General features: G+C 40.5%; 1 protein-coding gene across 1 annotated transcript; it reads right to left on the bottom strand.

Annotated features, from left to right (window-relative positions):
* Positions 1-2,465: 2,465 nt before the first annotated feature.
* On the bottom strand, positions 2,466-12,377 carry LOC141757509 (excitatory amino acid transporter 1-like). The gene is made up of 10 exons (XM_074618028.1): positions 12,180-12,377; positions 11,252-11,394; positions 11,018-11,155; positions 9,266-9,470; positions 9,136-9,178; positions 7,372-7,652; positions 7,060-7,293; positions 5,596-5,790; positions 5,341-5,475; positions 2,466-3,436 (listed from the first exon to the last, which is right to left on the bottom strand). The coding sequence occupies exons 2-10, from the start codon at positions 11,388-11,390 to the stop codon at positions 3,226-3,228; spliced, it is 1,581 nt and encodes a 526-aa protein (XP_074474129.1). The 5' UTR covers positions 11,391-11,394; positions 12,180-12,377; the 3' UTR covers positions 2,466-3,225.
* Between the last annotated feature and the right edge of the window lie 1,096 nt (positions 12,378-13,473).

Here is a 13,473-nt window from a genome sequence, read left to right as displayed (position 1 = left end):
AATCCTTAAATCTTGATTATATTCATGTTAATTTATGTTTTTTACTGAAATACCGCAGCTTTTTTTTCATTGTTGCAAGCAAGTAAGCAGTCAGTGTCAACTGTCAACAGGAATGACACACAGGATTTAACTGCTGATGTGTTGATGGGGCAGCATGACACTACAGAACATCTCCATCGTCAAGGACAGACATGAAGGTTGTCTTCACTATAAGACATACTGTGCATCATTTAAAGCTTCAGTAGGCAACACGTTTTTGGCATCATTGGGCAAAAATTCCAAAATAACCTTTCAGCATATTGCAGTGGCGTGGTTGGTGAAACTTTTTCTCGGTAGGCTGTGCCACATCCAATCAATTTCAGCAAACATCCTGGTATGATTTAATGCAAAAAAAGTGAACGTATCAAAAACACATTACTACTTTACAGTTAAATAATCAACAATTATTTTATTCCAACAGGAGCAGTAAAGAATTCTTAGAAAAACACAACAGTATAACATGAACTCAGTGGTGGAAAGTAACTAAATACATTTACTCAAGTACTGTACTTAAGTACAATTTTGAGATACTTCTACTTTACTTGAGTATTTCCATGTTCTGATACTTTATACTTCTACTCCATTACATCTCAGAGGGAAATATTAGACTTTCAACTCCACTACATTTATCTGACAGCTTTAGTTACTTTACAGATTTAGATTGTTAATACAAAATATAATCAACAAATAAATGATGCATTATTTTAGATTAAACTACCCAGCAGTATATAATGTCATTAAAATGAGCTCCACCTTTACCAGCTGCAACATTAAAGCAATGAACACATTAATGCATCAATAAGTATAATCCAATAATATACATTATTCTGCATAATGTGTACTTTTATGTTTGGTACTTTAAGTATATTCATATGCCAATATTTTTGCACTTTTACTTAAGAAGGCTTTTGAATGCAGGATTTCTACATGGTAGTATTGCTACTTTTACTGAAGTACAATATCTGAGTACTATGCATGTACTATAGTACAATAATAAACATGTAATCCAATTCTAATGTAATATAACAATATAACATGTAATAGAAATGTTTACTTAGTGTGTTATCCCTATTGACCTTGCTTTGTTTGGTAAACCAATATTGAGGTAAAGATCAGAGGAAGTAAACAGGAAGTGTAATTAGGAAAACTGCTGTTAAGTCCTGAAGCTGTTGAGACAACTGAATGTACATAAGCATGTGACTCGAGTGCCCTGAGGTGTAGGGATAGTAAAATCCAGCAACACTTCTGCTTCAAAACTCTCTCATCTTACTCAAAAGGCGCAACCACAACACATCCACAGATATTAATACTACATAAAAGAACGTTAACAGGTACAGAACAATTCATTTACCGGTCTCAATTAAATTGTGATGACTCCATGACCAATTTAAGCAAATGAGACCGAGGACAACTATGTACAAGAAAAGTCGATGTGGTGAGAAAGCCTGCATGTTTTTGACAGCTTATTTGTAGAAGAATTTTGCTCTTCTCTCCTTCTGAGTGGCAAAACTCTCAATGACCTTCTTCTTTAAGTCACAAATGTCTCTGACGAGTTTCTTCTCCATGGAGAGCATGGCAAGAGCATTAAGGTGATCCTACGTTGCTAATTTGACATCAGACTCCTTAATGTGCAATTATATTCATTGTGTGCAATATACTCACTGTTGTTTACAGTATGTTTATATAATTCACTTTTTTTAAACTTTAGTCAGTTTTTTAGCATTTTTATATTACATTCATGAGCCAGATGCAATGTCATTATATTCTGCTGTGCATTTAGCCTGTGTATAGTCTGAATAACAATTAAATTAATCTTCAATAACAACTAGGCCTCTTCTAGAAATTGACCTGGTGGATTGTGTTTAATAACTACTTTACCTGCATTATTATCCAAATCTGATTGTCTCTTCTCTTTCCTTTTTAAACATCTAAACAGATATAATTGTGATGTGCTCTATAATAATCATTCATTTGACGTATCGCTGCAATGGGCTGAAGCGTCGTCTACGTATATCTGTCTATGGACATGACAGCTCCCCAAAAGTGAAGCCAAAACATCTGGATCGCCCCCTGGTGGCTGGCTGCAGTATAGGTCATAAATCCCGCCTCCTCTATGTTAGCAGATGGGATATGGCTATATTCAGTGTTGGTATGGGACTTTTCAGGACAGTAGCTGTTAAAGGAGGGGAGGTCATGGTTATTAGTAAGTGTCTCTAACCTTTGCACTATCCACACAGAGTGATGATCTGTTCAGAGAACTGGATGGATCCCTCTCAGTGTGTGATATGATCATATTTTCACAGAAAGACAGTGATCAAGACACAACAACTGTCTGAGCAAAATTTAGGAAATAGGGGTTTGTTTTGTTCATTTAATCCACTGAAATGATCTCTGACGTTTTAAATAAAAGGGAGACAGGCAGGAAAGGCTTTTTTCTGTTTATTTCACTGACGTTATAATAAACAAAAACTAAGAAAACTGTTTTCATGAAAAGTTGTTGAATTTCAGTCAAGACTTGAATATTTGTTTCACAGATTCATATTGAAATCAGAGGCTTTAACATGCATTAATCACCCAAACATATTCACTTGTCTCATATCTACAGTAAATGAGCAACGTTGGTAAGAAAAAAGTCACACAGTCAATACATGCATTTGCAATTCTAGGTGTGTGAGAAAGAATCTGTGAGCTTGTACCACTGAAACATAAAAAAAAACTTGTAATAACCACAATATTAACCGGCTAATGTTGGGACAATATCGATACGTTTTTAATTTAAGTTGAGTTATGTCCTGGTGACAAAATGGTAAAAGTCCAAATATATAATTCCGTCACATAATATCTTCAAAAGCAAAACACTGCTTTCTGTTTAAATCCTTCATCCTGCACATATCTAAACCTACTTTCACCTCAACCTCTACATGAGGGTCATATGAAGTTAAAATATTCATTAAAGTAGTAAACAAAACAGTCCTATTTGAAACAAATGACATATACTACGGGACGTCATCGCTGTAATGTTGGATGAAAAAGGAATGTAAGAAATTCACTTCTAGGACATGATAATAAACGAATGTTAACAAATCAAAAAGTGTGAAATAACGACTAAAAAATGGTTGACAACAACATCTGACAATTAGGTCCCTACTCCCCCAGAACAGAACAGGTTAACAGATGTGGGTTGAACTACATGTTTGATTCACTGTGAGCATGTTTGTCATTTTCAAAATCACTATCCTGGGAGATGAGCTTGTAGGGTTTCTTCCTCTCCTTCTCCTCCAGCACTGAGTTTCCCATCTCCACGTCTTTGCTGCGGAGCTCGTGTCGAGACAGGAACTCCACGATGCCGGCTCCGATCGAATCCCCCAAAACATTGGTTGTGGTGCGCAGACGGTCCCTACACCCCAGCATGAGCAAAGAGAATAAAACGGCAAATGAGTGGGAAAACATGCTGAGTACAGGGCTAACTCTGCGAGCTATACAGCTATATCTGAGGGTAGTTTGTTCTTTATTTAGTTGTATGAAACTGAAATGAGGTTGTTGTCAGGCTATTAAATAGGCGTTATCAGTTGCTATAAGCCCCATAGATGTGGGTCAGTAGGGGCCTACTACACCCACTAGTATGTTTTATCATCTATTCACATATAAGATCACCGAAAGCAGGTATAAAAGAACGCAACCGCGACCTTTAGAGAACATAGTAATTATGACAGGAGCAGAAGCGGAAGTCAGGTGCTGTAGTTCACCCAGGAGACAAGAGTTCGCATCCCGTGTGAAACCAACAATGTGTAGCTGTCTTTGTGTTCGTAGTTATTTAAACCCAAAACTCAGCATTTTTCCTTAAATTTAAATTTAAAGTTAAAGTTTTTTTTGCCTAAACCTAAAGAAGTTATAGTTTTGTTGCCTAAACCTAAAGAAGTTTTAGTTTTATTGCCTAAATTTAAAGTTGTAGTTTTATTGCCTAAATTTAAAGAAGTTATAGTTTTGTTGCCTAAACCTAAAGAAGTTTTAGTTTTATTGCCTAAACATAAAGAAGTTATAGTTTTGTTGCCTAAACCTAAAGAAGTTGTAGTTTTATTGCCTAAACATAAAGAAGTTATAGTTTTATTGCCTAAATTTAAAGAAGTTGTAGTTTTATTGCCTAAATTTAAAGAAGTTGTAGTCTTATTGCCTAAACATAAAGAAGTTGTAGTTTTATTGCCTAAACATAAAGAAGTTGTAGTTTTATTGCCTAAACATAAAGAAGTTGTAGTTTTTGCTGCCTAAACCTAAAGAAGCCTTTTTGTTTGCGTTTAAAATGCAATGTTTCATTCAGTTTTACAACATGTTAGAAAGTGTTGCTTTTAAGTTTCACTTTTACGAACATAGTAGGCCCCTACTGACCCACATCTATGGGGCTTATAGCGACTGATAACGCCTATTTAATGGCCTGATAACAGTTGAATCGAGTGACTTTTTCCAATGAGATTCATGACAACTTGTAATGTTGCACAACAAAGAATTTAGAAATAATAAATGCTAATAATAATTCCTTGTGATGTTTTTATAGGTCAGGTTTTTGTGTTGTCCGGTCAGGTGTTGCCTGGGCCACCTGGATACCTGGCGAGCTACCCATGAATCCCTAAAACTAACTGTCTTATTAGTGTACTGTTTTTGACCAGACCAGTCTCGAGGAAAGTTTCTATGGTAACTGAAGGCCAGACTTATTTAAAACAAAGCCTGATTCACTGGAGTAAGTTGATAATCTTGCTTTATATAAAAACACAGCTTTAGAACATACAGGCTTATATTCATTAAACGTTATACATTCTTCGGTTCAGCGTGAGAAGGGCCTGTCTTCATGTGCTTTGACAGACATTCGTATTTGGTCCATCCCAGTTAAAGGAGAGAAGGGCTTTTTTTTTTCTTATTACCCCAGTTAGCTGAGTAATTTCTGGGAAGGGTATTCTAATTGAAATGATTAATTTGGGAAACCTAATTATGTTTCTATGTTAAAACTCATCGCAAAAAATATTCAATACAAAAGGGAAGATGTGGAACAAGACTCCAGGGAGAGAGGAGAAGTGTGTCACTAGGTGGTAGTAGAAACAGATCTGCTTTTGACCTTTAAGACGACGGAGATGATTCATGTAGGGATCTAAGTTAAAGTTACCGCATTTCACATGTATGTTGTAATGGATTATTGTTTGGAGAAGTTTGAAATCCTGAAATTTAAATTTTGAAATATCATGGTTAGAGTTAAAATAACTGCCCGGAGGCAAACTTGTGCTTCACATGTTCATGATCCAGGAAGCTACTCACAGGAACCAATCAACTGCAATGATGAGAGTGATGTCATCAGTAGGAAGTCCAACAGAGGTCAGTACAATCACCATGGTGACCAGGCCTGCCTGAGGGATGCCGGCGGCTCCGATACTGGCTGCAGTTGCTGTAATACTTGATTGAAGAAAAGCAGACACATACGATGTCTGTTACTGCTGATTTGAATTTTTTAAAATTCTTATTTCTTATTCACAACAGCATAATCTATTATTATCCTCTTTTGTTAATTTTTACCTGATGGTGATGATCTGACCAAAGTTCATCTCCACATTGTTGACCTGGGCAATGAAGATGGCTGCCAGTGCTTCGTACAGAGCCGTTCCGTCCATATTGATGGTGGCGCCCACAGGCAGCACGAAACGTGTGATTCGCTTGTCGATTTTGTTGTTCTCCTCCAGACATTTAAAGGTGACAGGGAGCGTGGCCGAGCTGAGAGATGAAAGAATGGAAACAGGTTAAAAATCGGTTCAAAGAAACTTGCTCGACCTCCAAAGAGATCCCGCCTTCGCCGCCACCCACCGATGCGGTCCCGCCTTTGTCGCCGCCCACCGCATCTGTCCTGCCTTTGCCGACGCCTAACTCAGTTTTGCCTGTCTGTCCTGTCTCCGGGCTTTCCCCCTTAGGGGTTATGCTCGTCTGCCCTGCCCTCGGTCTGTCCCCCTGAGGTTCTCTGCTCCGCTCTGCCCTGCTCCCAGGCCATCCGCCTGAGGTTCTCTGCTCCGCTTCTGCCCTGCTCCCAGGCCATCCGCCTGAGGTTCTCTGCTCCGCCTCTGCCCTGCTCCCAGGCCATCCACCTGAGGTTCTCTGCTCCGCCTCTGCCCTGCTCCCAGGCCATCCACCTGAGGTTCTCTGCTCCGCCTCTGCCCTGTCCCCAGGTCATCCACCTGAGGTTCTCTGCTCCGCCTCTGCCCTGCTCCCAGGCCATCCGCCTGAGGTTCTCTGCTCCGCCTCTGCCCTGCTCCCAGGCCGTCAACTAGAGTTTTCCTGCCCCGTTCCTGTTCGGCTGCCAGGCCGTGTAGTGTGAACTTAGCTTTACATGTTTGGCTTGCTGTTACGTACACTTGGAACTTATTGTTACCTCTCTTGCCTGCTGTTCCTACTAGTTTGTAAGCTTTTTGCACTATTAAAATACCATCACTGAATCTGCAAGGGGCGGCACGGTGGTGCAGTGGTTAGCTCTATCTGCGACCCTCAAAACAAGAGGGTCTTTTTGTCTCTATGTGTCAGCCCTGTGATAGTCTGGTAACCTGTCCAGGGTTCGGCCAATGTCAGCTGGGATCGGCTCCAGCTCCCCCGGGACCCTGAAGTTTTTGCAATTTGCGGGTTACCTTCTAGACACAACCAAGTAACAGGCATCCATCTGTAGTAGGTGCGCTGCTCAATATGCTATCTGATGACGTAGGGACACTCTAGTAAAGCGAACGCACCCGCAACGAGGCAGGGGTCATTTCATTGGTCAACACTACACCTGACATTCTGTAGCTCATTTTGCCAGTTGCCATCATACACAGGTATGGTAGGAAGGATCTTCGCAGACCCAATACAACAGAGCAGTCGTTATTTTCAGTTTGAAGCATACTGACACAAAACAGGTTTTAGGTTTGGCCACAGACAAGTTTCTCAAATGCTAGACTGTTTTTTTTAAGGGAATAATTGTGATTAATTTGCTGAAGTGTGGTGGTGTTGGACACGACTCACCTGGAGGAGGTCCCCAGGGCTGTTACCAGAGCTTGCAGGAGCCCAGCGATGAAGATAAAGGGGTTTTGCCGAGTGATAACAAAATAAAGAGTGGGAAGAATAAGAACTCCGTGGATCGATAAGCCGATGATAACTGTGATGGTATACATGCCCAGCTGGCCGCCCATCTGCGTCAGATCATCCATCTCCACAATCTTTCCTGCTATCAGGAACAGGATGCCAATGGGAGCATACCTGAGAGGAGAAGAGAAACAGTGAGTTACTGAAGATAAGTGTAACGGTAACATTTGTTCACCAAAAGCAAGGTCTTACCACATGATGATGGCAACCAGGCGCATGATCGCTTCATTGAGGCCGTCGAAGAAATCCCTCAGGAGCTGGCCCTGCTCCTTCATGTTGCCAATTATTAGACCAAAGCACATGGAGAAGACCACCAGCCCGAGGGCGTTGACCCCGTTCACATGACCCGCCACTGGGATCACTTCCTCCCGGGTAATGTCCATCACCTCCTGGGTGCCGTTGGTCGAGTTGAAGAGGGTGTCATTCACCGTCACAGTCACATGGACTATTCGTTTTCCATATTTGGTTTTGAACTAAAGAGAATTAAAGGATCGAGATTATACCGGTGGAATCTGATAGAGCTGAATCAGGTAATTATACTTTGAGTTAAATTACTGTTTCATGTACTCCTGGCTGGCTCGCCCAAGTTTTCTAGCAGTTTTAATGGCCCCTTGACCTCTTCTCAAGTCTCGTGGCACTATCAGTTTTTTTCCAAACTATTTGCAAGATTTTCAACAATTTTGCTCCAGTTATTCATGGTTCCCAGAGGATGAATCCCTATGGTATAAGTGGCCCAATGACCTTTCAAATAGCACCAGTCTCAGGTCTGCTATGTTCATAATTGAAAACTTGTTGGATTATGATGGATATGCATGACCTTCAGAGGATTCATCCTTCGTAAATCATTCATTTGTGCCATGAGGCCATGAAGATACTGACATTCATGCTGGGTTGGAACACATTTTTTATTCAGAGGTTAAATCAATATAATCAACCAGTTACTACAGTTAGCTGGGCTGAGGCCTACATGACTCAGGTCAGTCTAGGGCATGGGTCAGAAACCTTTACTATCAAAAGAGCCATTTTAGGAAAAAAAAAAAAAAAAAAATCTGTCTGAAGCCGCAAAACATTTGAGCATTGTGATGAAGGTAACACAGTTTATAGTCTAAGTAAGTATATAGTATATAAGTCTAATGCAGTGAGGGCCAAAGTACAAATGTACTACGGAGTATTAGGGCCACATTGAGGGAAAAAAAATCTGAGATTTCCAGAATAAAGTCATATTATTACGAGAAAAAAAAGTTGTAATATTACGAGAATAAAGTCATAACTTAAACGAGAAAAAAGTCGTAATATTACGAGAATAAAGTCATAACTTAAACGAGAAAAAAGTTGTAATATTACGAGAATAAAGTCATAACTTAAACGAGAAAAAAGTCGTAATATTACGAGAATAAAGTCATAACTTAAACGAGAAAAAAGTTGTAATATTACGAGAATAAAGTCATAACTTAAACGAGAAAAAAGTTGTAATATTACGAGAATAAAGTCATAACTTAAACGAGAAAAAAGTTGTAATATTACAAGAATAAAGTCATAACTTTACGCGAAAAAAGTCGTAATATTGCGAGTATAAAGTCATAACTTTACGCGAAAAAAGTCGTAATATTACGAGAATAAAGTCATAACTTTACGCGAAAAAAGTCGTAATATTACGAGAATAAAGTCATAACTTTACGCGAAAAAAAGAAAATAACGTAAAATTACTACTTTATAAACTTCTGACTTTATTCTCATAATACTACGACTTTTTTCTCGAAATCTCAGATTTATTTCCCTCAATGTGGCCCTAATACTCCATCGTACCGTCGTACCATAGACCTACAACAATGATAAATAAAAATGAAAAAGTAAACAAAAAACAGTTATTCATTTCCATTTTTTAAAAATCCACAGGGAGCCACTGGAGAGAAGCTAAAGTACTGCACACTTAGTATTCATATTTGTAGAGCTCACCTGCTGTGTGCAGGCTTGGACCAAGTTTGGGGGAAACATATTTCTGAAATGAGAAATCACACAGTGATTAAGAGATGGGCCAGTTCCGGTTCAAACTTTGTGAATATTATTGTTCTTGTATGCAGGCTACCTGATCAGATCTAAGAAGGCATCAGCAGGACTGATTTGCTCGATCTTCTGCTGCTTTCCAAACTCCTCTTTCGATCCTTTTCCCGGGTGGATGATGAGGACGACTAAGATGCCAATGAAGACTGCGATAAAGGTCGTGGTCATGTAGTAGATCACGGCTCTCATGCCCATCTTTCCTGAGGCTTTGCTGTCCAAAGCTGCCATTCCTGATGGACAGAGGGTGGAAATGCAATCAATATCTGAGTATTAAGACATATAAAATATGCGCTAAATCTTCCTGTAACGGGTAGTGGTAGGACCCAATTGCAGCACACAGGACACCAGGAACAGTTGGTAATGACTTTTAATGCCAAATTCTGTAGATACACAACAGGGTTAAGTAAAACTGTGCACAGAACAGTTCAACAATCCAGCAATGAATCTCCACACAGTCTCTGGCTACCCGGTTGGTTTGGCGGGCCGAAAGAAGAAGCGGTATGGTTGGCCTTAAAAGTACGTAAACTATTGTACGTACGGAAACAACGTAAGTACAGAAAACACTTCCAATGACACCCAACTTTTTTGTAACGTTGCACTATAGGGCACTGTGCAGAACTACACAGCAATGTGAAAGTTGAGGAAAGAGCATGCAGGAATGGCGAGATGCTGCGCAAGCAGGATTTTCAGCCTAAAAACTAAAAACCATGTGACAAATGTCACTAACGTTCCACTTTCTCCAGTACAGTGTTTCCTAAGTCTCAGTGGCAGAGGGCACTGCCTTGAAAAATTTGAGGTCCACTGCTGCAAACGATGAGAATCGACCCAGCGCAGTTAGAGGCCCCAAGGATGAAGCACCTTCCGTAATTGCTTTGAAGTCTTCTCTGTAACTGAATCAGCGGGAATCTCTTCATCACCAAGCTGGGGGTGAGCTTGGCTTCCTCTGTGATTACTGGGGGTAAACATGACCTCCCTGTGAACCACCTCATTCTTTCCCAGCACCAAGCAAAGCCCAATTTGTTTTATATGTTATTGAACCTATCTGAGACGCTGTTGGTCTTTTCACAAGCTGACAAATACGAGTTACCATAGCTACAGTTTGTGCCTCTCATGTATAACCATGACATTGGAGTTACAGAGGCCTGTACTATGAAGCGAGTTCAACATACCCAGGGTGTCTTCTCGTTATCTGGCTTCACTAACCCTAACAAACGAGATCCAACTAAACGGTCCTACGAGGCTGGTTATCAACTCGGTAAATCAACCCAGGGTTTCTCAATATTTCTATATCTCTATCTGAATCTTTGTCAGTCCCTTGTTTTGCTTTTTGACTGCCTACCCGCCATTTCATTTCTGATTCAGAGATGCAGTAGATAGATATACTTTATTGATCCCAAAGGAAATTTAGGAAAAAAAACGATGGACAACAGCGGAAAAGTTACGGCAGAAACTCCTGTAGTAACCCGCCATGCCTAGAAAACTACGAAGAGCTTTCCTAGTAGTGGGAATAGGGCAATCGGTTATGGTGGAAACTTTGGCCTCCACTGGGCGCACTTGGCCTTGGCCCAACTGTCTCCCTAGATAGGTGACACATTCACATTTGGCCAAGTTTAATGTAAGTGACGTGTAGTGCCTGATGAAGACATGACGCTAAAGTGACAACTGACCAATCACGTGAACATAGAAGACTACTGAAGAGAATCATAACCCTGAGACAACAGAACAAAGTGAATGTTAACAAGTCCTACATCCATTGTTACATGTGTCGCAGGCCTACCTGTTATTAGACTGGAGACCAGTAAGGGGAGAACAAGCATCTGAAGCATCCTCATCAACAGCTCTCCAGGGAAAGAGAAGTACTTCATCTCTCGATAGGTCATCTTAAATGGGCGGAGCGCGAATCCCAGACCAATACCTGCAGAGAGAGAGTATGGCAGCAGATTGTTTTCAATGCAATGGAGACACAGACTGAATGAAGACATTTCCATTTAGCTTTCAGAGGAATACGCACCAACGACAACTGCCGCGACTGTAAAGAGCACAAAGGCGTTCTTCTTGAGGAAAGCCTGGATGTCCTCTTTGGAGATCTCCTCCACTTTCCTCTTTGCCTTCATCGTACGTATGTGAATGCCTTCCCTGAATCGCTGCATCTTGCTGTAGCAAACCAAAATATGTCCATTAGTGCAAATCGTTTTTGAAACTTGACCTCTCTGTATAAAATGACCTGTGGTGACCTCTAGGATAATCACAGCCCCATGAAACTTTACAGCCACAAACTAGAGACCTAGAGCATTCAGAGGATGGATGGCTTTCCTAGCTAGATTGACAATAAGGGGGTTTCTGAGCAGTTTACACAACAGAAGTGCTCGCCATCCAATCGCTGAAAAATGCAATTCTTGCAGAAATCTCCAAATGTCAAAAGTTTTTGAAATCACAGCATGGCTTTTTCTATGGTGTTCCTCAAGGTCTTGGTGTCTTAATGTGGTATTTTGGAGGGATTATTGATCATTTTTATCAGTTCTCGAGTGGTAAAAAAAGGTTGAATCTAGCACCGAATCTAGGTAACAAATGGTATCAACCCAACAATTGCTGCAACAATTTATGAGACATTATAGAGCATGGAGATGATCATCATATACTTCCATCATAATGTTATAAGCCCTTATACACAATTAATTTTAAATGATTTATGACTAGAACAACTTGACACACAGTGCTGAGCTGCATCTCAAATTAATCTTCAGGTTCCCAGCGTTCAGATGATGTACACCACTTCTATGTGACATCTACTGTTGACCTGCTATCTCCCCCTAAAGACCTCCTGTACCCCCCTAAAAAAAGACAAAAACAGGTCTATTGTGGGTCTCAGAGGGTTAAAACAACTAGTACCCCATACATTTTTTAAAGCAGAACAGAAAGAGAGCTTATTTGTGACATACCTCTTTAGACCGGTGTTTGTTCTTCAGTTGTCGGTGCAGAGCGCTTCAGCGTTGTGTGACTGACCTGGCCGGCCTGTGGAGAAGCAGCGCAGCAGGGTACCTTCTGGAGCTTCTGGGAAACTGAGAGAGATGGAGCTGGAACATGAAGCACTTGGGAGTGTGTGGGATAAAGAGAGCTCTCATGGACCTATTGTAATTGGAAAACAAGGGAGGGGGGACACCCTGAAGAGAGACAGAGAGAGAGGAGGGGAGGAGGGAGACTGAGAGGACAAATTAGAAAATGGTCCTCCCACAATAACACTGTTAGCCCTGTGACAGTTTCAGGTGAAGCCCAGATGTATGAAAAACTTTGTTGAGAGTTGTTATCATAGAATTATTCATCCATCTAAAGCTAGATATTCCTCACTCTCCTCTCATCCTCATTTCCTTTTTTCTCCTCCTTCTTTCGATCCGTTGTGTTTTTCTTGCTTTAATGGACATACAGTATACAGACAAACAAATAAGGAATTGTTTCTGGCATTAAAAACATAACCAGGTTTAATTGATACACATCGTCTCACTCGGGGTGTTATAGCCTAGTTTGAGGTAATTCCGCAGAGTAAATGACACACCACAATTAGCTGAATAAAGTAGAGCTTGTGCAGTAATAAGTGACCTCACTGTATGGAAAAATATTCCCTGGTGAAGTTGAATATAATTAGTGAAGAATACCCCTCAAATCAGGTCACATAGCCTTTTACAAACACTATTCCCTACTCACTGTCACACCAATGAATGAAACATGTATGTAGATGTTTGTTTGTTTGTGATCCAAAACATCTCAGAAATGGACTTGTGTCTGTACTTAAAACTTCATTTTAGACTCTTCAGCTTACCCTCCAGATCTGGGTAGAAGACCAGATCCAGGTAGAATAGTTCTAGATCTGGGTAGAATAGTAGTGTGCCAATCAAGTTATTACAAGTTCTATTATTAGTTTAAACCTTACCTGAAAGGTAATATCTTGACTTACTAGAATACATGATCTGGTCTTATTCTACCCAGATGTGGTCTTATCCTTGTGGTCTGATTCTACCCAGATGTGGTCTGATTCTACCCAGATGTGGTCTTATCCTACCCAGATGTGGTCTGATTCTACCCAGATGTGGTCTTATCCTACCCAGATGTGGTCTGATTCTAACCAGATGTGGTCTTATCCTAGCAGTCTGATTCTACCCAGATCTGGTCACCCCATGATGACACACGTTGAGTGACAGACCCCTCATTTGAATAATGAGGCAGAAATGCATAAAGAAA

The sequence above is a fragment of the Sebastes fasciatus genome, chromosome 19 (assembly GCF_043250625.1).
Source record: "Sebastes fasciatus isolate fSebFas1 chromosome 19, fSebFas1.pri, whole genome shotgun sequence".
Lineage (NCBI taxonomy): Eukaryota > Metazoa > Chordata > Actinopteri > Perciformes > Sebastidae > Sebastes > Sebastes fasciatus.
The sequence above is the reverse complement of the archived record's forward strand: the minus strand, read 5'-3'. Positions and strand labels throughout refer to the sequence as shown.